We start from the raw sequence: 27112 nt of genomic DNA on the forward strand, positions 1-27112 counted from the left end.
CAATTCTATTGCTTATGGGGTCTTCAAAAGCAGCTAGTTTGCCTCATTCTGCTAATGAAGCTTTTATTTAACAGTTTACATTAAGTCCCTTTTGTATTTAAAGTCCGTATTTATTAAATATTTCCCAAATATGTATTAAAATTGAACATATTGTTAGAATAGTGCATCAAAAAGACCACCACAAGCAACAATGATACTTTTCTTGTTACAAAAATATCTTCCCCACCTCTCCTTTCCTTGGGCCTGTGAGCTGCTCCACACTGCCACAATAGTTACATGTGTGTTTTCAGTACAGTGGGCAAGCCCAGTGACAGCATTTAATAGAACAGATAGTGTAGTTAATAAATGCCAATTTAATTTTTCAGGAAACCTATTCCACTGATTAGAACAAACAGTAAACAAAATCTCTCTTCCTCCCCCCTTTTGAATTTGAAGGATCATTTCAAAGCTGGTGCAAACCTGGTCTGCAGTCAACTGTTTACCCAATGATATGTATGCACTCTCTTTTCTGGGAAACGGGGATTAATAGCTTTTTCACAGTCAACATTAAGTCACAACACTATTGACAATTTCCTTCCAATGAACCCATTCACAGAAGAATTGTGCCCCCTCCTTCCCCACACCAAGCATTAGTGAAATACCTGGCTTTGCTTCATTGATTTAGAAGTGGGAGAATGATTATATGCTTTCAAAGTCAGGGTTTCATTTTGTGTGTGCGTGCACGCATATGCATGCGCCCGTCCGGGGATGGAAGTGCACTGCAAAACTTTTAGGGGGGAGGTTTCTTTTCTGAGCTATCCAGCCAGGAGCCTGACATGACAAACAGACCAAGTGAACAATATTAAAATAAAGCTATTCAATTTTCCTCTTTCATATGCACCCCTTAAAATTGAGTTCTCTCTCTCTCTCTCTGGAAAAAAAAATCCAGACAAGTCACCAGCAAATATATGTCTTCCCTCACTCACTAAGGTGGTTCCTTAGAGAAGGGACGAGCATAGGAGGAATTCTCTTTTACCAATGTCCCCACCTAGGCTCTTATGGGATGCTGTCATTTCCCTAATGCTACTCTGCTAGCTCCTTTAACACCAGCTTTTATCCAGAAAAGGGTTGCCCTGGTTAAAAGATTACATGCAAATTGAACTCAGCTTTCAGCAGCCATGTTAACAGTCATGATGTTGACTGTGTGAGCAGTTTGCATACAGACACAAGTTGTGTTCAATACCATATCAGCTGGTTCTGGGTAAACCCTGAGATTTAGCCATGGTCCAGTTAGCATGATACTGAATTTGATTTTTCCCTGTCTACCCTTACTGCAAGGTCATGGTCCACATCTAGTTAGTTAACACTATTCCTCAAGATTGTGTTTTAATACATACTTTTCTAATGAAGACAAATGCTCCCTGGCTGAAAGCAGTGGCTATGAGCATTGAGTAGCATCATGAACATAAGAACAGTCATACTGGGTCAGACCAAAGGTTCATCCAGCCCAGTATCTTGTCTGCCGACAGGGACAATATCAGGTGCCCCAGAGGGAGTGAACCTAACAGGTAATAATCAAGTTCTCTCTCTCCTGCCATCCATCTCCACCCTCTGACAAACACAGGCTAGGGACATCATTCCTTACCCATCCTGGCTAACAGCCATTAATGGACCTCCATGAATTTATCTAGTTCTCTTTTAAACCCTGTTTAAAACCCCTGTTGTGAGTTTGATAGTGTGGAAGACGGGTCTGGAAAAAACCAGAGTATGACCAAGCAAAATAACCCCAGATTCAAGTTTACTTAAAGGAAGAATCTTATACTTGAACAAATTGATTGGTTGTAACCTCTTTTAAGAGGACATTACAGTTTCGGTCGGGATGGGCAAACTTTTTGGCCCAAGGGCCACATCGGTGTTGCGAAACTGTATGGAGGACCGGGTAGGGAAGGCTGTGCCTCCCCAAACAGCCTGGCCCCCGCATCTGCTCCCTCAGAATCCCCGACCCATCTAATCCCCCAGGCTCCTTGTCCTCTGACCACCCACACCCAGGATCCCACCCCCTATCCAACCCCCCCGTTCCCTGTCCCCTGACTGTCCCAACCCCTATCCACACCCTTGCCCGTAAGCGCCCCCCCCAGGATCCCCCCTCATCCAACCCCCCTGCTCCCTGAATGCCCCCCCAGAACCTCCGCCCCACCCAACCGCCCTGTGCTCCCTGTCCCTTGACTTCCCCCCAAGACCCCCTGCTCCTTATCTAACCTCCCACCCCTCCACAACACAAACACACTCCCGTTACCATGCCACTCAGAGCAGCCAGAGTTCGCAGCCACGCTGCCTGGCCAGAGCCAGCCATGCTGCCGCACCGTCCGGCAGGAGCAATGGGCCAGAGCACAGGCGGCGCGGCAAGCTGCGGTTGCTGGTGAGGGGGACAGCAGGGGAGGGGGACCGAGGTCTAGCCTCCCCGGCCGGGAGCTCAAGGGCCGGCCAGGGCTGTAGTTTGCCCACCTCTGGTTTAGGTGAAACTTAATGAGCAACATAGAAGGGAAGCCAATTACAATACAAATGCAAACAAACCAAAACAGTGAGATAAAACTCATATCCTATAGAACAGTTTTAATAGTTGTTGAGTATAATCTCAATGAGCACAATACATCACACTATTCAGAAACATATAACTGCCTCCCAAGTCCTGTGTGTAACCAACTAGACAAACTACTTCTAAATACAGAAAGTATTTTGAAATATTTTACTACCCCTCTCCAATATTCTGAAATGTGCTGTGCAGGACTCAAACTGATTTTTAGGCCTTATTTCAACTCTGTACTAAAACTTTATTTCCTACCTGTAATGTACATGTGTGACTGTCGGTCGTCTGTAGCCAAGAATCCAGGTCTGGATGTCTATAGGTTCTGCATTAGGGTAAGCAATGGTTGTATCTATCACCCACTGAAGACCTTTTGATTTGCTCTCTATGAATAAAGTGGAAGAAAGAAGATGGGGTGTTAAAAGTTAGACCAAATTATACCCCATTGGCTTGACATCCATTCTAGTGTTACATTTCCTTAATATTACTGTATATACTCGTTCATTAGCCCATTCGTTTATAAGTTGACCCCCCAAAATGGATAGGTAAAAACAGCAAAAACGGCATGACCCTTTCATAAGCCGACCCTATATTTCAGGGGTTGGAAAACTTTGGCTCCCCGCCGTCAGGGTAAGCCGCTGGCAGGTCAGGACGTTTTGTTTACTTGGAGTGTCTGCAGGCATGGAGCCCCTCAGCTTCCTGTGGCCACAGTTCACCGTTCCCAGCCAATGGGAGCTGCGGGAAGTGGCGGCTCCCTTTGGCTGGCACTTCCCGCAGCACCCATTGGCTGGGAACGGCAAACTGCGGCCACAGGGAGCTGAGGGGCTCCATGCCTGCAGATGTTCCAGGTAAATAAAACAACAATGTATTAGATATTCAATTAAATGATTCCATAGAGTTTAAAATCATCAAATTTTGGTGTAGACCCATTTATAAACCGACCCCTACTCTTTGATGAGTAACTTGTTTTACCAAAAATATTCGGCTCATGAACGAATATATACGGTATATCACTTAATCTGTACGAACATTACTTAAATCCCCCAAAAAACAGGTAGATCAGGAGAAAGACTAAGGACATGGTGAATTTCATTATATGTAAAATCCCAGAAATATGATCAAAATCTCACAGTAATTACTAAACAGTCTCTAACAACTAGTGTAATTTTTATTGACAATATTTATGCGTTGTGTCCCAGCATGCCCACTGTTTCACTTTGTTTTGATACTTTGCTTTTTATATGTATTTATACAGAAAGCCACAATATTTCTTTTAAAAAAATTTAAAAAAGTCCCCTTTCCTACATTTTTAAATAGCACCACCATAGATTATCAAAACTGACATTTTTAGAAACCTAAAGTCACATTTAGCTATTTATGCAGTTTACTTTTTCATTCAGTTCATTCCGTATTTCATTTAGTTTGACCAGTTTAATTTGCTGCTCTCTCCTGGATGAGCACAAAGTCGCAACATTTGGTTTGCAAACAATGCAGACAAAAAAATACAAAAAAAAGTTAATTTAAAAAAAAAAAACGTGTCAGGAGAAATATTTCTGTTAGCGTTAGGTTTCTGTAAAAGCCCTCTTTCCCCTACACTACTCCAAAAGATGGGGGGGGGGGGGAAGATACCTAAGCTTAAATAACTTTTTAGCTTATATATTTATTGGCTTTCCTACCGCATTCGTGACTGTATTATCTGAACATATATAAATTATTAATTAATTTACTCTCAAGACACCCTTGTTAGATAGGGAAGTATTACTGTTCTCTATGTACAGAGAGAGGGGAATGGAACCACAGAGATTAAGAGATCTAACTAAAATCGCATGGAAATTTGTGGCAGGGCTCAGAATAGCACATTCCCAATCCAACATTTTAAGCAAAAAAGACCAAGAGAAAGACCATTCCCTTCTCCAAGTTTAGGAATGAACAAATTTTCAAATTAAAACCTTTTTCCTTTCCCGAAAACTGAAATAACTCAAAAATACAATTTAAAAAGTGCATGAAGGTAAGCAGGTTTTATCATCATACTAATGAGATAATAGGAGACTTGATTCAAAACCCAAAAACATTTTCATGAAATAATTCTTATAGTTTTGAAAATTCAAAACATTTCATCCATGCTACAAAACTAGTAAAAAAGAAACAAAACAACAAAACAAAACAACCACACAGCAAACATCTTCTGCAAAACAATTCCATTTTTTTAAAAGGAATTTCAGAGTTCCAGCCAATGGTAGCAAATAGTGATTGTAATTCTGGCCCAAATATCAAACAAACAGTGGCCACTATTATTAGCTGGATAACATGAACAAATAATTTAGAAAGATGAGACGAATGATTCTCAAATAATATTTTTAATGTTAGCAGCGTGTTAAATTCAATCTAATGCTAAAGTAATTCATAGCAAATCCAAAGCAGCTCTCTCTCTTTTGATAGACAGACAGACACACACTTACCTGAAAAATACAAAGCTAATTAATTTATTTTCCATAGCGTGAAATAAAAAATGAACTATTAACACTAGTCTTATTATGGGGTGGGAAGCACACATCATTACTAGTAAAAAGTGCCAGAATAATATTTTAACCAAAATATTTTGATTTTACACAAAAAATTGTTCTAAGCTATTTAATAAAAAGTGGTTTCAAACTGCTGCCTCAACACCTGATGGTTTGGACTCTATCACTGCAGGAAGGCCACTGCTGCCTCCATCTCTCTTCTGTGTTGCTTTCCTACTTGCTTGCCCTAACTTAGTAGCAACTGAGGGGCAGTGCTGTGTGGATGTCTCACACCAGCTCCACCTCAACACAAAGAGAAACCACAGATCTGAGTCCTGCAACAAACCATGCGCCCTAATTATAAAAGGTCTTGCACTCTTTCAGCCTTTCATAGACCTCAGCTTTTAACATGGCAGCTCTTCATTCAATTTGTTACTATTGCATCTCACCACAAAGATACCAACTTGTCCGAGATACACTTCAAATCAGGAATGTGAAAGAATCCATGACTTTAGCCTTATTCTTTCATTTGAAAGCTTAAGACATTGTCAATTTGAATTTTCTAATAGTTTTTCTAATAGAAACAGTTTTCTAATAAAGTATTAATTAATTATTTAAAGAGGAGTTAATAAACATTGCTTCCTGATGAAATGTTAATTTACTGGCATATCTAAAATTATGTAAAGTATCAGAGGGGTAGCCGTGTTAGTCTGGATCTGTAGAAGCAGCAAAGAATCCTGTGGCATCTTATAGACTAACAGAAGTTTTGGAGCATGAGCTTTCGTGGGTGAATACCCACTTCGTCAGATGCATGCAGTCTATAAGGTGCCACAGGACTCTTTGCTGCTTCTAAAATTATGTAAAAAACTTTTTAAAATGCCTTAGTAAACAAACAAAAAAAATCACAAGTACTATGTTAATAAATGTGATTAACTAAAGCTACCTACTATCATAAAAAGCCAGAAATTTAAGGAGGATAGCAAGGGCAATAGACACTGTACGGCTGCAGGAAAAGTCAAATACTAGATGCAACATTCTGGTCATTAAAATTTATTGCAGCATAAGACAGGAGTTCACACAAATGTAAACCAAACACAAATGTCAGCATTTTCAGCAAGTAATCATATTTCCATCTCAACATTTCAGTCCTGCTAATGTTTACAATGTTAAAATTAACCCCTACAATTGCAAGAATAGACAAGAGATTTATTTTTGGTACATTTCTGGATGTATAGACAGTTTCATTGGTTTTATTGAATTGCACTATTTATGTTCTCCCCAAGATAGTGTTTCCAATAACAACAAAGTTCAAGCTGATACTGAAACTCAAGAGGAAGCAGGCCTATTGCACAAAGACAAAGCAAGGCTATGCCCGCCTGAGTATGTTTGATGGTGTTGCTCTCAGGTCCATCCAAACAGACTTCTGAACCCAAGAATTTTTATTTATTTATCTTAAATCAGGGCACGCTATTTGCAACACCAGATAACTGATCTTTTTGAAACAAGGTAATTTTTTTAAAAAATTCAAGCTTACCATGCCCATTCTGGTTTTGCTATGAATTTGGAAAAAAAAAAAAAAAAAAAAAAAAAAAAAAAAAAAAAAAGCATTCTTGGATGGCACTGAATGTTCATCATTCCTAAGTGAGAGTACAGTTCTGCTTTGCTTAAAAAGGTCTTGCCAATTTTCACTACAATTCTAGTCCACCCAGCACCAGAATTTAAAATCCTGATGGTTGAAGGACAATTGGACTTCCTAACACATATATAAAGGCATATCTACACAATAAACGCACAGACCTATTTTTAAGATGGACAGAACCAGACAATAATTTTGATTCAGTTTAACCTAGTTCAAAAATTACACACCCATTTAGACGTTAAAAAAAATAAAAATAGGGCAGTGTTGTAATTGGAGTCCTGACAATTTGTAGTGTAAAGAAGCTTTACATGAGTCTGTTCAAGAACCTCTATCTCCAACTTTGGGGTGACCAGGGCAACCACAATCATCCCTGGCAGCCAAGCTATTTTGAACTTTCAGCTTCTACCAAAAAGGCAGACTGAGAGAGTCTTTTAATAGAAATTGAAAGATCAAACAGCTTGACTAACAGAGAGCTCTCTGAAGCAGCAGCTAGCTAGAACAACTTTGAAATTGACCTTTCTGGGGGCCTGTGTTTTCTCCTGGGCTGCAACTTTCCGAACACTTGACTGTGAGCCATATTATTTTAATCTTTTAGTTTCTCTTTGAATAATTCGGAAACATTCACACCCCTGATCCTTCTCTTTTAATAGAGGACGAATGTTCAAAATAGCCTGCAGGCATTCCATTCATACACAAATCATGTAGAAGTAGGCTACCTTGTGAGAGGTACACACCATGCACTGTTGTTTTTTTCCAAGTAGCTGGACACAAAAAAAAAATAAGAATAATCAACAATCAAGGGAATATTTGTTTGGCTAGGAAAGCAAATCAAAAGGAGAAACTAAGTGGGTCTCAATGTACTTTTTCTTCTGAAATAATAGCAGTGGTGAATTTTCATAATTATTTCTTCTGTGTTCTCATTCTTTCAGGGTGGGTGGATCCTTTGATTTTCATATCAGTGCCTAGTGATGCCCAAAACTTGGCCTGCGGCAGTGGCTCCCCTTAAGATCTTCCTTTACTGCTCTACCTTCCTCCCACAGAGGACACTGACTGGCTAGTATGAGACAGACTCAGCGGGGTTCAAAATTCTCCCTGCTGCTCAAGTCCAAATGCCTATTAGTTGAGTTTTAAAGCCGACCATCTGGATCAATCAAAATTTGGGCCCTTCTTTTTCCTTTGAGTCATTTGGCCTTGACCAGGAGCGGGAATTTTGAACCCCTTGGAATGCATGTCTCCCAGCAGATGATCAGTATTAACCATGGGAATAGGGTAAAGCAACAAAGGAGAGTGTGAAGCGGAGGGACTGCCTCTGCCTAAGAGTTGGGTGTTATGCCACCATTGGGCTCTGATCTGAAAAGCAAAGAGTCCACCATCCATGGTTAAACTTGAAGGCTACTATTTCTACTTAAAATAGCAGTGAAATTAACTGGGGTGAGCTAACACCTAAAATTACTACAGCTGAAAGAGATTAGACCCAGAACAATTTTACTCTATTGTTTTTCAGCATATTTACTGTGGCTATTTGACAGCACTTTGTACAGAGTTAAGTTTCAATGTGTCGTTGATGGTTAATTGTACTTCCCGTCTTATGCACTAGCATGTTGACATGTGCCGTTCTGAGGGAGCTAATGTGCACACTCATCCCCCAGGCCTGATAAGAGGTTGTTTACCAGCAATGACAGCAGCATAAATGAAACAAATAGATGTGTGAAAAGAGAGGAGGTTAGGGGGATGGTTTGGTGTTTTTGCTCTCTGGCTTGCTGAAAAGATCTTCTTCTAACCGTCATCAAGGAAGAAAAAAGCCCATATAAATGCTTTTCTTTCCAATTCTTTTTTTTTTTTAAATAGATTATACTATTTCACAGACATGTATCAGAAATAATATTTTAAAAAAATTAGTGAATTAAAAGACAGTGCAACAGTGTCTATCTTCTGCATAAATTATTTTTTTTCTCTCTTGAGTTCTCTAATAAAGCCATTTCTGAACGTTAAGTAATAAAGATGAACTGGACTACATTTGAAGGCCCTAAGATCTGACTTCAACAAAGACAGAATCAAATGCATAGAAGAAGCCTGTTATCAGAGTCTGCTATACAGTGGATTCTTACTCTGATTATTTTACCAAAGCAAAGTTGGTTGAATTAAGCTCTGGAACATATATCTTCAGCGAACAATGGGCCCCAAGCTGCCATGACTTGCTAGCTTTTGCTTAGTAATATTCAAATACAGAGACTTCTAAACCAAACAAAGAAAAATAAACCTGAATTCCACCAAAATATTTTTCTGTTTTTAAAACCCGTCAGAGAATCGAGTCCAGTTACTTGAAGAAACATAGCTTTGCAAACAGTTCAGAGAGACAATCTGAAAGGGACTTTTATAGTCCCCCTGAGCATACATCTAAGCACTTGTTTCCTCTGAAAGAAAATCAGTCCCTGGAGAATCAGATTGCTGGTGTATGTGCAGCATGTACTTTACCTATTACACTCTACAGATTCCACTCTCTGGGCAGAGAACTCCAAGTACAGCATCCTGATGTGGGACACTCTGGATTCCTCAGCAGGGCTGCTTTTATCAGGAGCCAAAATGAACACTTAAATCTTTCTGTATGCAGACACACAGACAGCACTTCCTTTCTAGCATCAAAGGCGCTCACTCTTAAAGACAACAAGCCATCAAGCGTTGGCACCAATTCCACTAGATATTTTTACTTTTCACTCCTGGGATAGAAGTCCTGTACATTCAGTGTGGTTCATTAAAAAATAATGAATAAAGTTTCTCCAAAAAGTGCAATCCAGGTACAAGAGGAACAATTCACTTATACTTACATAATTTAGTACCTAAAGAAACTAAGATATATTTCTACATAGATGTAAGATATAGGATTAAGGTTCTTGGATCAGGTTGAAGAAGAAATAGGATCAGAGGCCTGGAAAAATTCTGTTTGTGTGAAGAGAAATTGGAAACAAAGGGATTGGATATTTACACAGATGCTAAGAATATCCAGAATTGTTATAATTAATGACAATAAAAATTTTGGATGGAGTTCTGAAATCTTGAGTTTCAGGGTTTAAGTCAATCTCGAACTATTAGAGACCAGATGAGACTTACGTGTGGGGCAGATTATCCCATATCTTCCCACTGTGGGTTCTTGCACCTTTCTCTGAAGCATATGCTTCCAATTGCTGTCAGAGACAGGCTACTTGACTACAGGCGAAATAATGGAACAGCTGACAAGAAACTGAAGAGTTTTAAAGAAGAGCAATATAATTAATGCCAATTAACGTGGGCTTATGGAAAAACAGATGGCAAACTAACTTGATAACTTTATCAGATTACAAGTTTGGTTGATAAAGATAATAATGTTGATGTAAACAGACGTCTGTGACGCATCCGACTTAGTACCACAAAACATTTTGATTGAAAAATTAGAATGATGCAATCAACACTGCACACAATAAATTGATTAAAACTGGCTGATTACTACGTCTTAAAATGTAATTGTGAACAAAGAATCATCATCAGACAGGGTGTTTCTCTATTGGGGTCCTGCAGGGATAGGTTCTTGACCCTACACTATTTATAAGTGACCTGAAAGAAAACGAAATCAGTAGTAATCAAGTTTGCAGTATACAAAAATTCAGGGTGTGGTAAATAATGAAGACGGGTTGTCAAGTATAATTCCCAATGCTGTACCTTAGCGTCCAAAATATGGGTACTAGCATGAATTCCCCTAAACTTAATTATCAGCTTAGATCTGATAGGCTGCCACCAATCAGGACTTAGAGTAGAGCGCCTGATAGACTCTGGTCTCCCCCAAAAACCTTCCCTGGGAGTCCCAAGACCCAAATTCCTTGAGTCTCACAACAAAGGGAAATAAACCATTCCCCACCCCCTCCCTTCTTCCTCCCAGCTCCTTCCCGCCCTGGGAACACTAGGAGATCGCCTGATTCAACTTTTTGAATCACCACACCGAGAGGAGTGTTACCTTCCCCTTCACCCAGAGGCAATACAAGCTGCGTGAATCTAAAACAAAGAGAAAAATGTATCCTTCCCTTCTCCCCACCAATTCCCTTGAAACTTAACTAGGAGAAAAAAAATCAAACAGGTCTTAAAAGCAAAACTTTTAATAAAAAAAGAAATAAAAAAGTAAAAGGTTTATCTCTGCACTTTAGATGGTAAAAAGTTACAGGGTCTTTCAACTATAAACAATAGAAAGAAACTTTCTCCAGCAGAAACACAATTTAAGCTACTTCCAGCAAGTACACATATGTAAATGAAAAAAAAAAATTAAAAGACTATGACCGCCTTTTCTTACTTACAATTCTGAATTGATAAGAGACTGTAGCAGGAAGATTGGCAGAAACCAGGTTGCACCTCTAATCCCATCCAGGCCCCAGAGAGAACAAAACCAAACCCAAAACCCACAAACAAAGGCTTCCCTCCACGAGATTTGAAAGTATCTTGTCTCCTGATTGGTCCTCTGGTCAGGTGTTTGCAGGTCACTGTTTGTTAACCCTTTATAGGTGAAAGAGACATTAACCCTTAACTATCTATCTGTTTATGACACGGGTCACTGATGAAGAGCAATCTGGATTGCTTAGTAAACTGAGCACAAGCAAACATCATGCATTTTAATATATCAAAATACAAAAGTCATATCTAGGAACAAAGAATGTAGCTCATAATTACAGCATGGGAGGGGGTTTATCCTGGGAAGCAGTGTCTCTGGCAAGGACTTGGAAGGTCATAGTGGTTAATCAGCAGAACATGTGCACCCAGTGCTACTTCTAGTGTGGTCAGAAGGGATAACGTGAACCCCTTGAATGAATAAACAGGGGAATATCAAATAAGAGTAGAGAGGTTATATTACTTCTGCATTTGGGACTGGTGTGGCCACTACTGAAATATCATGTCCAGTTCTGGTGTCCACAATTTAAGAAGGATGCTGATTAATTGGAGAGAGTTCAGAGGTGAGCCTTGAGGATGATTAAAGGATTAGAAAAGACATGCCTTATATTGAAAGGCACATTTTTACTTATCTTAAAGAGAAAGCCAAGGGCATGTCTTCACTAGCAACATTAAAGCACTGGCCGCAGCGGCACTTTAACATGGCTATGTAGTCATGGCATAGCGCTGGGAGAGAGCTCTCCCAGCACTATAAAAATAACCACCTTCAGGAGGGGAATAGTTACCAGCGCTACACTAGCACTTTACAGCGCTGAAACTTGCAGCGCTCAGGGATCTGTTTTTTCACACCCCGAGCGAGAAAGTTGCAGTGCTGTAAAGTGCTAATGTAGACAACTCCTTTAGGGTTGACTTGATCAGTCTATAAGCTTGTCTGAGCAACCAAATCTTAATTGCATAGGGAAAAATTTTAAAGCTAGGTAACTGTGGCCTGTTAGTAGCAACTTGTTGCCTGCACATGATCAGACAATGCAAGAGGCAAAAGGGAACACCTGTTGTCCTGGTAGAAACCAGGATACTGATGCAGTTTTGAAGTTTCTGGTTTGTTTCCATTTAAAATTAATCTCTTAATAGCATTTTGTCACGTTTTTGGTGTACTAGTCTCCCTCAACCTTGTTAGTTTATACAAAAAAAAAAAATACACTCACTAAGGAAACCTCATGAGTGTTCTGATCTTGAGCCTAAAACTTATCAGGTCACATTTCTTCCCAAAGAAATATTTCCAGAAAGAACGAAACAGCTGTGTTTTTTAAATATAAGTAAGCTAGTGCAGAAGACTCTCTTTAAAAGTATTTTGTTTCTCACCTGATTAACTGTATGAAAAGGGACTCTATACATGGACTTATGAGACAGTGCACAATATTTCCTAACAAGTGTCTATAATATTAATGTGACTACAAAGTCAACAGTGTTCATAGAAAGAAAGGAATAAAAAGGTATATTAGGAAGAAAACACTGCAGTGTATGAAATAGCTACTTTCACTGTAAGTAATGTGCATATTTTATGGCCAGTCTACACCAGCAATGTTAGAGCACTGCCACCATATGGCTATGGCAGGTCTGGTTCTCTAGTGTTAGAAACAAGTTTAGATTGTCCCATAGGATCCATTGCCTTCAATTTGAATCTGGGCCATAAAAAAAAAACAAACACAAAAAACGGTTGCATTTTCTGAGTGGAAATAACCCCCCTTTTCAATGGACCAGGGCCAGGTTCAACTGCCAAACTCTGTGGCCGAACCTGAACTAAAATCAAACTATAATGCACCAGCTGGTGCTGTTTGTCTATCTTTCAACCTAGTGTTCCTGTAGCCAGTCTGCCGGTCCCAAAGTGTCACAAAAATTCCACTTGTTTTATCACCAGCCAACTGGCAATGCTCCCTGCATACCTCACACAGTGTTAGTTTATAATTTAACATGTATTAGGTTTACAGCATATTCCTGTACACTAACACATGACTAATTACATGATAGTTATTGGCCAGGCATACAGGGGCAGCTGCTGAATAATTCTATAATTAATCAATTTATTGTAAGCTATGTACAACATACATTAAGGACTGGATAGCTTCCTTGGTGCTCCACTCATATTAAAATTTCTGAGAACATTTACTCTGTACACACAAGCAGATTATATTACCACTTAATATATCTTTATTTTTTATATTTCTTCTAAAACCTACTAAAAAAAGCTAAATAGTGTTTAGACTAATTCCTTATTAAACTGGATTGTAAATTATTTATATCTTATCTATTTTTGAGTTATGTCATTATTACATTGTCATATTAGGTGATCCTGCATGAATAGCTAGCCTAACATGGGTGAAATTCCATTAGAAGTAGAAGGTCAAGGTTACTGGAAAGTCGGTTTTCCTCTAGATTTGATCTGCAACCTCAATATTACACAAGATCATTGATCTCTAGACAAGACTTTTTGTTTACTTGTAAGAAAAATATTAATTTACAAGAACACATTAAGAATTTAATGCTAAACATTCACTTCTTTTAACTAAATATTTTCCATTCTTCAGAAGGATAGCTCCTGCCAGTTAACAGGATAAGTCAAATGGGCAGATATTTAGAAGACAGTAATGTGAACCAGACAATAGCCTCTCATACAGATATAGATTAGGGGAGATTTCACCCTAACCCACATACTTTTTCCATAAAAGATAAAATGAGCCCTTTTCTCTCCTTTATTTTTAAACAAATACCTAATGTATAATCTACTAAAATATGAAATTCACACACTGCTTCTGTTCTCCCTACCCCTTTTTTATTTCTGTCTTTTCCTCTCTCCACATATCCTTTTCCTGTTCCACTCATTCTCCTTCACTCTGCAACAAATAGGGAAATCAATTTAAAAAATATTCTTCCCCTCCTGCTGCCCTTTACTTAAAAAGCTTCCAAAGGCAAGTGAGAGGGTGCAGGAATGCTGCTCAAGGATTCCTCCAACTAGTTTTTCCCTATTACTCTGCTCTTCTCCCCAAAAAGGACAGACACACAAATATATACACACACACACACACACACACACACCCCTACCTTCCTCTGAAATTCATCTTTCTGGTGCTCTATTGATGCAGCTCTTAAAAGGACAGATTTGGTTTTCCAATTAAGTTAATTGCAAAACTTTAACATCAAGAGGAGCAAAATTTAAGCCCTCCAGTGTCCAGCTGGCTATTCAATGTACATCTTCCCCTAGAAAAAGAGAGAACACTAACTATATCATACAGTAAGCCCCTGCAGGCATGAGAGAGAGGTCTGATTCTGAACTCAGATGTGTTGCCACTGGACGGGACCCGCCACTGTTTGTTCAAATTTCATCCCACTACACCTCTCCAGTTTCAATGCAGGAACAACAGAGACATAGCACACTGTGGCTAGCACACTTGGATGAGGATGCAAAGTGGGAAGGATGAAGGAAAATCTTTATCTCCAACTTCACATCCTAACATCCACCCAGTTCCCCAGCAGTGGGAAATTATGGCTGTGATTTGCTGCATATGGGAATACCTTGATGGCTGATTTAACACCCTTCCCCCCCGCATCCTACTGCACAAACAGAACATTACATAAAATTGGCACGTTGCCTTATTTTCAGAAATGCTGAGCAGTAACCACTAGTCAATAGGACCTGCAGGTGTTCACCAACTCTGAATGTCGGGCCCTATATGCATTATATTTCAGTCCATGTTCCCCTAAATGTCTCGTACTGGCTAGTGACAAGATGTTTACTTGACAGATCAGCAGTCTGAGTAGTTATGTCAAATCCTATGTTCCAAATAAAAGGTAAAGTACAGTATAGCTGAACTCTTAAGAATGTTTGTAGGAACAGAAAGGTTAAATTTACTAATAGGAAGCTATTCATTTAATGTTTTCAGAGACCTCCTCTAAGGCTCTGGGAGTACGGGTTAAGGAGTTTGGAGCGCAGGTGGTATTCTCTTCGATTCTTCCTGTTGAAGGTAGGGGCCCGGGCAGAGACAGATGCATTGTGGAGGCGAATGCCTGGCTGCGAAGATGGTGTCACCAGGAGGGCTTTGGCTTCCTTGACCACAGGATGCTATTCGAGGAAGGACTGCTAGGCACAGATGGCGTTCACCTTTTGAAGAGGGGAAAGGCCTTATTTGCGCACAGACTGGCTAACCTAGTAAGGAGGGCTTTAAACTAGATTCGACGGGGACAGGTGAGCAAACTCCACAGGTAAGTGGGGAACAAGACCTGGGAGATGGGTTGGAAACAGGAGGGAGCACGGGCTATAATGGCAGTGAGGAAGGAGGGTCAGGGCAAACCTGGGAGGCAAGATCAAACCAGTATCTTAGATGCCTATATACAAATGCAAGAAGTATGGGTAATAAGCAGGAAGAACTGGAAGTGCTAATAAATAAATACAACTATGACATTGTCGGCATTACTGAAACTTGGTGGGATAATACACACGACTGGAATGTTGGTGTGGATGGGTATAGTTTGCTCAGGAAGGATAGACAGGGGAAGAAGGAGGAAGTGTTGCCTTATATATTAAAAATGTACACACTTGGACTGAGGTGGAGATGGACATAGGAGACGGAAGTGTTGAGAGTCTCTGGGTTAGGCTAAAAGGAGTAAAAAACACGGGTGATGTCGTGCTGGGAGTCTACTACAGGACACCTAATCAGGTGGAAGAGGTGGATGAGGCTTTTTTCAAACAACTAACAAAATCATCCAAAGCCCAAGATTTGGTGGTGATAGGGGACTTCAACTATCCATATATATGTTGGGAAAATAACACTGCGGGGCACAGACTCTCCAATAAGTTCCTGGACTGCATTGCAGACAACTTTTTATTTCAGAAAGTTGAAAAAGCTACTAGGGGGGAAGCTGTTCTAGACTTGATTTTAACAAATAGGGAGGAACTTGTTGAGAATTTGAAAGTAGAAGGAAGCTTGGGGGAAAGTGATCAAGAAATCATAGAGTCTGCAATTCTAAGGAAGGGTAGAAGGGAGTACAGCAGAATAGAGACAATGGATTTCAGGAAGGCAGATTTTGGTAAGCTCAGAGAGCTGATAGGTAAGGTCCCATGGGAATCAAGACTGAGGGGAAAAACAACTGAGGAGAGTTGGCAGTTTTTCAAAGGGACACTATTAAGGGCCCAAAAGCAAGCTATTCCGATGGTTAGAAAAGATAGAAAATGTGGTAAAAGACCACCTTGGCTTAACCACGAGATCTTGCGTGACCTACAAATAAAAAGGCGTCATATAAAAAATGGAAACTAGGTCAGATTACAAAGGATGAATATAGGCAAATAACACAGGAATGCAGAGGCAAGATTAGAAAGGCAAAGGCACAAAATGAACTCAAACTAGCTGTGGGAATAAAGGGAAACAAGAAGACTTTTTATCAATACATTAGAAGCAAGAGGAAGACCAAGGACAGGGTAGGCCCACTGCTCAGTGAGGAGGGGGAAACAGTAACGGGAGACTTGGAAATGGCAGAGATGCTTAATGACTTCTTTGTTTCGGTCTTCACTGAGAAGTCTGAAGGAATGTCTAATATAGTGAATGCTTACGGGAAGAGGGTAGGTTTAGAAGATAAAATAAAAAAAGAGCAAGTAAAAAATCACTTAGAAAAGTTAAATGCCTGCAAGTCACCAGAGCCTGATGAAATGCATCCTAGAATACTCAAGGAGTTAATAGAAGAGGTATCTGAGCCTCTAGCTATTATCTTTGGGAAATCATGGGAGACGGGGGATATTCCAGAAGACTGGAAGGGGGCAAATATAGTGCCCATCTATAAAAAGGGAAATAAAAACAACCCAGGAAACTACAGACCAGTTAGTTTAACTTCTGTGCCAGGGAAGATAATGGAGCAGGTAATTAAAGAAATCATCTGCAAACACCTGGAAGGTGGTAAGGTGATAGGGAATAGCCAGCATGGATTTGTAAAGAACAAATCGTGTCAAACTAATCTGATAGCGTTCTTTGATAGGATAACGAGCCTTGTGGATAAGGGAGAAGCAGTGGATGTGATATACCTAGACTTTAGTAAGGCATTTGATACGGTCTCGCATGATATTCTTATAGATAAACTAGGAAAGTACAATTTAGATGGGGCTACTATAAGGTGGGTGCATAACTGGCTGGATAACCATACTCAGAGAGTAGTTGTTAATGGCTCCCAATCCTGCTGGAAAGGTATAACAAGTGGGGTTCCGCAGGGGTCTGTTTTGGGACCGGTTCTGTTCAATATCTTCATCAACGATTTAGATGTTGGCATAGAAAGTACGCTTATTAAGTTTGCAGATGATACCAAACTGGGAGGGATTGCAACTGCTTTGGAGGACAGGGTCAAAATTCAAAATGATCTGGACAAATTGGAGAAATGGTCTGAGGTAAACAGGATGAAGTTCAATAAAGATAAATGCAAAGTGCTCCACTTAGGAAGGAACAATCAGTTTCACACATACAGAATGGGAGGAGACTGTCTAGGAAGGAGTATGGCAGAAAGACATCTAGGGGTCATAGTAGACCACAAGCTTAATATGAGTCAACAGTGTGATACTGTTGCAAAAAAAGCAAACGTGATTCTGGGATGCATTAACAGGTGTGTTGTAAACAAGACACGAGAAGTCATTCTTCCGCTTTACTCTGCGCTGGTCAGGCCTCAGATGGAGTATTGTGTCCAGTTCTGGGCACCGCATTTCAAGAAAGATGTGGAGAAATTGGAGAGGGTCCAGAGAAGAGCAACAAGAATGATTAAAGGTCTTGAGAACATGACCTATGAAGGAAGGCTGAAGGAATTGGGTTTGTTTAGTTTGGAAAAGAGAAGACTGAGAGGGGACATGATAGCAGTTTTCAGGTATCTAAAAGGGTGTCATCAGGAGGAGGGAGAAAACTTGTTCACCTTAGCCTCCAATGATAGAACAAGAAGCAATGGGCTTAAACTGCAGCAAGGGAGATTTAGGTTGGACATCAGGAAAAAGTTTCTAACTGTCAGGGTAGTTAAACACTGGAAGAGATTGCCTCGGGAAGTTGTGGAATCTCCATCTCTGGAGATATTTAAGAGTAGCTTAGATAAATGTCTATTAGGGATTGTCTATACAATATTTGGTCCTGCCATGAGGGCAGGGGACTGGACTCGATGACCTCTCGAGGTCCCTTCCAGTCCTAGAGTCTATGAATCTATGAAAGAGACAGATAACAGACCTAAATATTAGTGATATTTCAGAGTGAGAGGTAAATCAGTGTTCCTGTTTACAGGGTTTTCTATATTCTTTGTATTACACTTTTAACTAACATAAAACAAACATAAGCTTACATAAGTACTCTGTTGAGGACCAAAAAAGAAGTTTGAGAACAAAAAAAAGTCTTCCTCCTTCCTTAATAGTAACTTATCTGCTTAACAATTACTAGCACTAAGCAGTCTATGAAAATAATCTAAGAGTAGAGTAAGCAATGGAGAATAGCACTCTTCAAATATAAAGACAGAAAAGTAAAGACTGAAATAATAAATTAGTTGGCAATGTTACATTCCATAAAGTAATCTATAGAATCATATATCAGAGGGTAGCCGTGTTAGTCTGGATCTGTAAAAGCAGCAAAGAATCCTGTGGCACCTTATAGACTAACAGACGTTTTGGAGCATGAGCTTTCGTGGGTGAATACCCACTTCCTCAGATGCATGTAATGGAAATATCCAGGGGCAGGTATATATATATGAGCTAGCAAGCAAGCTAGAGATAACGAGGTCAGTTCAATCAGGGAGGATGGGGCCCTGTTCTAGCAGTTGAGGTGTGAAAACCAAGAGAGGAGAAACTGGTTCTGTAATTGGCAAGCCATTCACAGTCTTTGTTCAATCCTGAGCTGATGGTGTCAAATTTGCAGATGAACTGAAGCTCAGCAGTTTCTCTTTGAAGTCTGGTCCTGAAGTTTTTTTGCTGCAGGATGGTCACCTTAAGGTCTGCTATAGTGTGGCCAGGGAGGTTGAAGTGCTCTCCTACAGGTTTTTGTATATTGCCATTCCTAATGTCTGATTTGTGTCCATTTATCCTTTTCCGTAGAGACTGTCCAGTTTGGCCGATGTACATAGCAGAGGGGCATTGCTGGCATATGATGGCGTATATTACATTGGTGGATGTGCAGGTGAATGAACCAGTGATGGTGTGGCTGATCTGGTTAGGTCCTGTGATGGTGTCGCTGGTGTAGATATGTGGGCAGAGTTGGCATCGAGGTTTGTTGCATGGATTGGTTCCTGAGCAAGAGTTATTATGGTGTGGTGTGCAGTTACTGGTGAGAATATGTTTCAGGTTGGCAGGTTGTCTGTGGGCAAGGATTGGCCTGCCACCCAAGGCCTGTGAAAGTGTGGGATCATTGTCCAGGATGGGTTGTAGATCCTTGATGATGCGTTGGAGGGGTTTTAGCTGGGGGCTGTATGTGATGGCCAGTGGAGTCCTGTTGGTTTCTCTCTTGGGTTTGTCTTGCAGTAGGAGGCTTCTGGGTATACGTCTGGTAAACTTCTATACAAACGGACTTCACTAGAATAAGACAGGAGATCTACATTACTCACTTCACCTCTCTTCAAAGGAAAAAGGACTGTAAGCTGTCTAAACTCCTACCTGCCACATGGGGCCACAACAGTGGTACCCCTAACCCACCCAGCAATATCGTCAATCTATCCAACTACACACTCAGCCCAGAAGAAAAGTCTGTCCTATCTCGGGGACTCTCTTTCTGCCCTGCCACCCCCACCAACATGATACAGTTCTGTGGCGATCTGGAAGCCTACTTTTGCTGTCTCCGACTCAAAGAATACTTCCAGGACAACACTGAACAGTGCACTGATACACGGGTGCCCTCCCACCAACAGCACAAGAAAAAGAACTCCACATGGACTCCTCCTGAGGGTCGAAATGACAGCCTGGACCTATACATTGAATGCTTCCGCCGGCGTGCACAGGCAGAAATCGTGGAACAACAACATCGCTTGCCTCACAACCTAAGTCGTGCAGAACGCAATGCCATCCACAGCCTCAGAAACCACCCTGACATTATCATCAAAGAGGCTGATAAAGGAGGTGCCGTTGTCATCATGAACAGGTCTGACTATCAAAAGGAGGCAGCCAGACAACTCTCCAATACCAAATTCTACAGGCCACTTCCCTCAGATCCCACTGAGGAATACACTAAGAAACTACAGCATCTACTCAGGACACTCCCTACACTAACACCAGAAGAAATCAACATACCCCTAGAGCCCCGACCAGGGTTATTCTATCTACTACCCAAGATCCACAAACCCGGAAATCCTGGACGCCCCATTATCTCGGGCATTGGCACTCTCACTGAAGGACTATCTGGATATATGGACTCTCTGCTCAGACCCTATGCCACCAGCACTCCCAGCTATCTCCGCGACACCGCTGATTTCCTGAGGAAACTACAATGCATTGGTGACCTCCCAGAAAACACCATCCTAGCCACCATGGATGTAGAGGCTCTCTACACAAACATCCCACACACAGATGGAATACAAGCTGTCAGGAACACTATCCCTGATGATGCCACAGCACAACTGGCTGCTGAGCTCTGTGCCTTTATACTTACACACAACTATTTCAAATTTGATGACAATATATATCTCCAGATCAGTGGCACTGCTATGGGCACCCGCATGGCCCCACAATATGCCAATATCTTCATGGCCGACTTGGAACAACGCTTCCTCAGCTCTCGTCCACTCACACCCCTTCTCTATCTACGCTACATTGATGACATCTTCATCATCTGGACCCATGGGAAGGAGACTCTGGAAAAATTCCACCATGATTTCAACAGCTTCCACCCCACCATCAACCTCAGCCTGGACCAATCTACACGGGAGGTCCACTTTCTTGACACCATGGTGCAAATAAGTGATGGTCACATTAACACCACCCTATATCGAAAACCCACCGACCGCTATGCCTACCTTCATGCCTCCAGCTTCCATCCCGGGCACATCACACGATCCATTGTCTACAGCCAAGCACTGAGGTACAACCGCATCTGCTCTGACCCCTCAGACAGAGACCAACACCTACAAAATCTCCACCAAGCATTCTCAAAACTACAATACCCGCACGAGGAAATAAGGAAACAGATCAACAGAGCCAGACGTATACCCAGAAGCCTCCTACTGCAAGACAAACCCAAGAGAGAAACCAACAGGACTCCACTGGCCATCACATACAGCCCCCAGCTAAAACCCCTCCAACGCATCATCAAGGATCTACAACCCATCCTGGACAATGATCCCACACTTTCACAGGCCTTGGGTGGCAGGCCAATCCTTGCCCACAGACAACCTGCCAACCTGAAACATATTCTCACCAGTAACTGCACACCACACCATAATAACTCTTGCTCAGGAACCAATCCATGCAACAAACCTCGATGCCAACTCTGCCCACATATCTACACCAGCGACACCATCACAGGACCTAACCAGATCAGCCACACCATCACTGGTTCATTCACCTGCACATCCACCAATGTAATATACGCCATCATATGCCAGCAATGCCCCTCTGCTATGTACATCGGCCAAACTGGACAGTCTCTACGGAAAAGGATAAATGGACACAAATCAGACATTAGGAATGGCAATATACAAAAACCTGTAGGAGAGCACTTCAACCTCCCTGGCCACACTATAGCAGACCTTAAGGTGGCCATCCTGCAGCAAAAAAACTTCAGGACCAGACTTCAAAGAGAAACTGCTGAGCTTCAGTTCATCTGCAAATTTGACACCATCAGCTCAGGATTGAACAAAGACTGTGAATGGCTTGCCAATTACAGAACCAGTTTCTCCTCTCTTGGTTTTCACACCTCAACTGCTAGAACAGGGCCCCATCCTCCCTGATTGAACTGACCTCGTTATCTCTAGCTTGCTTGCTAGCACACATATATATACCTGCCCCTGGATATTTCCATTACATGCATCTGAGGAAGTGGGTATTCACCCACGAAAGCTCATGCTCCAAACGTCTGTTAGTCTATAAGGTGCCACAGGATTCTTTGCTGCTTTTATAGAATCATAGAAATGAGAGACTGGAAGGGACCTCAACAGCTCATTTTGTCTGGTCCTCTGCATTGAGGCAGGACTAAGTACTATCCAGACATGGGGTGCTCAAACTTCACTGCACCACAATCCCTTTCTGACAACAAAAATTACTACATGACCCCAGGAGCAGAGACTGAAGCCTGAACCTGCCCAAGCCCTGCAAGAGGGTGCCAAAGCCAAAGCTCCACCACCCGGGCTGGAAGGGAACAAAGCCGAAGCTCCAGGGCTGTAACCTGAACCCTGCTGCCCAGGGATGAAGTGGGGTTCAGACTTTGGCCTGGGCCCCAGCAAGTCTAGGCCAGCCCTGACAACCCCATAAAAATTGGGTTGAAACCCACAGTTTGAGAATCGCTGATCTAGATTGTCCCTGACAGATGTTTGTCTAACCTATTCTTAGCTTCCAATGACAGAACCCTCCCTAGGTAATTTGTTCCAGCGCTTACCTACCCTTACAATTAGGAAGCTTTTCCTAAGGTCTGACATAAAATCTCCCTGGCTGCAATTTAAGCCCATTACTTCTTGTCCTGTCCTCAATAAAGAGAACAATTTATCATCCTCCTTTTTATAACAACCATTTATGTACTTGAAGAGAGAGTTATATCCCTCCCTCAGTCTTCTCTAGACTGAACAAACCCTATTTTTTCAGTCTTTTCTTGCAGATCATGTTTTCTAGACCTTTAATCATTTTTGTTGCTCTCCACTGAACTTTCCCCAATTTGTCCACATCTTTGCCAAACTGTAGTGCCCAGAACTGGACACAATATTCTAGCTGATGCCTCATCACTGTGGAGTACAGTGGAAGAATTACTTCTTATGTCTTGCTTACAACACTCCTCCCAATACATGGGGGGGTCACGAGCTGTCAACTTCCACCCCAACGCTGCTTGCCTCCAGCATTTATAATGGTGTTAAATATATTTTAAAAAGTGCGTTTAATTGATTGTGGGGGTTGCACTCAGAGGCTTGCGATGTGAAAGGGGTCAGCAGTAAATAAGTTTGAGACCCACTGTGTTAATACATCCCAGAATGATGTTCCTCTCCCCCCCCCACGAACTTTTTTTTTTTTGGAGGGGGTGCAGCAGTATTACATGGTTGACTCATTTAGTTTGTGATCCACTATAACCTCCAGTTTTACGCAGTACTCCTTCCTAGGAAGAAATTTCCAATTTTGTATTTGTGAAATCAGTAAGCCCTTCCTAAGTATAGTATTTTGCATTTGTCCTTCTTGAACTTCAGCTAGTTATTTCAGACCATTTCTCCAATTTATCAAGATCACTTTTGTCCTCCAAAGTGCTTGTGACACCACCCCCAGCTTGACAACATTCACAAATTTTATACCTGTACTCTGTGTCATTTTCTAAATTATTTATTAAGATATCAAATAGAACAGGACCCAGTATAGATTCCTCTGGGACCCCAATCAAAATGCCCTTCCAGCTTGACTCTGAACCATTGAAAACTACTCTGAGTAGTTTTCCCAACCAGTTGTGCACCCACCTTATAGTAACAGAGGAAAGAGTAGCAGGTAACAAATGAAGTGAGAATCTGCAATGCTTCCCCTAACAACCGGCAATTTAACCTCAGAACTCACTATTTAGGGAATAAGCTAATGAATAGATTTACAGCATCGGGGAGCCATCTCCAAGTCTGAAAGGTCATAAAATAAAGACACTCCCAACAGCGAAGCTTCCTGAGACAAAACTCCTGACCAGATCCAAGAAGGAAGCAACCAGAGACACTGTGCCTGATGAAACAGGAAGAGTAACTTATCACTAAGAACAGAGCTAGAAGATGACCCTCACAGTTCAGCTGGAGTGCCTGTCACTATCCCCCAATGAATCCTGTTTAGTAACAAAGAGCTGCAAAATCAGACCAGAAATAGGCTTTCACCTGACACACACAACCATAAATACATGTCTATAAATGTCTTTTAAAAAAACAAAAAACACACACACACACAAACCCTAGATGCATGCCCAGCTGAAGTTTAATTCAGCTGAGTCCCATGATATTAGCATTGAAGCTCCTGTTTTGTGATTCTACTTGTAAGAGTAACCTGCCTGAAAACTGAAGTGTGTATTAAAAGCACTTTAGAGAAATTGCAAGTGATGAACTTAAATTAAGGCAACCATTTGCTGATGTATATATCTGTCTCCTTCAGCAACTGTATTCAAACTTATTAACAGCTGATCATTTATGCTGTGCTCAAAATTGCCTGAAGGTTTTCATTGCTTCTTATGAAACCTATGAAAAGTGATGTGTTTTGTTATTTTAGAAAGCAAGGTATCAAACTGGTTTTTAGCCACTGGAGAGGGAGTTATGTGTTGTCTTTTATGGTTTAGCTAGCTGTAATAAAATAGATATGTTTGCTTAAAGTCAAAACTTTTAATTTAAAAAGAGCACGAGTGAAAAGACCTTAGCCCCTATATGTTAGTAAGATGGCCACTGAAAATTTACTATTTTATCCATTTTTGTGGTATTGCCCTTACTGCAATTTCAGTCCACTGTTATACATTATTTTAGTTGTAATGCATGTGATTGTAAGGCTGTAAGAAATAATGAACATATTCAAAAATCCTAGTAAGATCTTTAACCTTGTATTACAACTTACAAGAAGCTAGATTGAGCAGTGAATTATCTGGCAAGTCTCTAGGGAGGCAAGTGAGTTCAAACACACAAGAGCAGAAGCAAAACTATGTAGTCCTTTCTAAAAAGCTGGGTAAAAAGGACAACAACAGCACATTGTCCTATTCAAATAGTTCTCAACAAAGGAAATTATATAAACTTATTTTTCTTAAAAGAAAGCTTAGATGCTAAAAAGAACATTAGAATGTTTTTCTGCATTCATTATTATTTTTAAGCATCGCACAAGGGAGCCTTGAAGGTACATTATCTTCTTGTTTATTTTGATGCATAGCAGTAGGTGGGGAAATGTACCAGTACTGGGATTTTTGCTTTTCATAAGTGTCTGTGGCCAAGGAGTGGGGAAGAAAACATCAGCCATCTGGGGTGGGGGAGGAAATTTGTAATTTCTCTTAGGAAAGTTTAGCATAGGCGAATGCTCTTTCCCCCATAACAATATTTGTTAAATAAAAATTGGTTTTCCTTTAGATCAGGTCTGCACAACTCGTAAAACGGCGAGGGCCACATTACTCCAAAGAAAACAGCCGAGGGCCGAAACCTCCCAGCCCCGCAGAAACACCCCACCTCACAGCCGCCCACCCCTGCAGAAACAAACCCTCCTTCCCCAGTGCCACCCCACCAAAACAGCTGTGGGACAAAAAAGAAGGCTGGGGGTGGGGAGGTGATACTTTATTTTAAATCAACTGGGGGCTCCCAGCTGAAGAGGTGGCTGGGAACCCTCAGGGTCAAATTAAAGGGCTCGGCGCCCCAGCGGCTGGGGGAATCCGGCAGGGCTGGCTCTAGGTTTTTTGCTGCCCCAAGCAAAAAAAAAAATTTGGCTGCCCCCCCGTTCCAGCCCTGGGCTCCCCCCTGTACCCTCCTGCTGCCCCAGTCCTGGGCTCTCCTCCCACCGACCCACACCCCCTGCCGCCCCAGTCCTGGGCTTCCCCCTTTCCTCCCACCAGTGCCCTCTCGCCACCCCACTGCTGCCCCAGCTCTGGGCTCCCCCCCACCAGTGCCCCCCACACACAAAACTCCTGCCACCCTAGCCCTGGGTCACTGGTAACTCACTCCCAGGGCAGGTCGTTCAGCAGGAATTTTGGATGTGCACAAAACACAGACAGGATTGGTTCCCATATGGTTACAGAACTGCAGTAAAGTGGAACAATTTTCAGCTTGTGTGATTGGAGGATATCTGGATGCATATTATAAGACTGTCCTTCATAAATGAGGAAAAGTTGAGGTGTCTTTACTATTCTTTTGTTCCACTTTTTCTTTCTACGGAGAATTTGCCAATGCAATATCACTGTCTTCCTTTTAAACAAACAAAAAGACAATGGCTGTTGAAAATAGCAATTCCTGTCCTAATAAGCATTTCTTGCTCAATTTTATCCTACTTTTTCTACAGCAAGTTACAGTGGATCAGTATATTTGATTTGGGAGAAATGAAGTAACAGCTGCCCAAACTGAGCTTGAGCACTCCTGAATTTTGAGGTGTTCAAATCTGGAAGGCAGGTGCTGGGGGGTGGGGGAGGGGCTGTGGGCTCCATGGGGAGCATGGCAGCAATGTGTCTGGAGCTGCACGGAGCCAGACACGCTAGTCTGAGCGGCATGGTAAGGGGTCTGGGGGTGGGAGAAGCAGTAGAGGGTTCCGGGGGGCCAGTCAAGGGACAGGGTGCAGGGGGGGTGGATGGGGCAGAGGTTCAGGGGGGCAGTCATGGGACAGGCAGCAGCTGGATAGGCATGGGGGTCCCAGGGGTTTATTAGGGGACAGGAAGAGGATGGGGTCCTGGTGGAAATTTGGGGGAGTCTCGGGAGGAGGCAATCGGGGGACAAGGAGCAGCGGCATTTAGATAGGGGGTGGGGTCCTGGGGGGCAGTTAGGGCCGGGGTCCCAGGAGAGAGGTATCAGGGAACAAGGACCAGTGGTGTTAGATAGGGGGTGGGGGTCCTGGGGGGCAGTTGGGGCAGGGGTCAATCAGCGGCTGCGGGCTGGGATTCAAAGGGCTCTGGGCTGCCCGCAGCCGCGGGGAGCCCTGAGCCCTTTAAATCCCAGCCGTGGCTGGGAATCTCTGCGGGCATCCCAGAGCCCTCTGGCTCGCGGCCGCGGCTGGGATTTAAAGGGCTCTGGGCTCCCCGCCGCTGTGTGCAGCCCAGCACCCTCTGACTCACAGCTGTGGCTGGGATTTAAAGGGGTCTGGGCTCCCTGCCACTGAGGGCAGCCCAGAACCCTCTGACTCGCAGCCGT

At 42.0% G+C, this 27112-nt stretch overlaps 1 protein-coding gene across 13 annotated transcripts in view; it reads right to left on the bottom strand.

Moving 5' to 3' along the window:
• Window positions 1–27112, bottom strand: part of LPGAT1 (lysophosphatidylglycerol acyltransferase 1) — a 947911-nt gene that overhangs the window by 845871 nt on the left and 74928 nt on the right. For 11 of the 13 annotated variants that reach the window (XR_007774158.1, XR_007774156.1, XR_007774160.1 and 8 more), the window contains exon 7: window positions 2822–2948. The exons of the other annotated variants lie outside the window; for them this stretch is intronic. Coding sequence is in view for 6 of the 11 variants with exons in the window: in XM_050951898.1 (XP_050807855.1) it covers window positions 2822–2948 (127 nt within the window). In the remaining 5 variants the exon portion in view is untranslated. The remainder of the gene's footprint in view (window positions 1–2821; window positions 2949–27112) is intronic. 13 annotated transcript variants of the gene reach the window in all.

Source organism: Gopherus flavomarginatus, chromosome 4 (genome assembly GCF_025201925.1).
Source record: "Gopherus flavomarginatus isolate rGopFla2 chromosome 4, rGopFla2.mat.asm, whole genome shotgun sequence".
NCBI lineage: Eukaryota > Metazoa > Chordata > Testudines > Testudinidae > Gopherus > Gopherus flavomarginatus.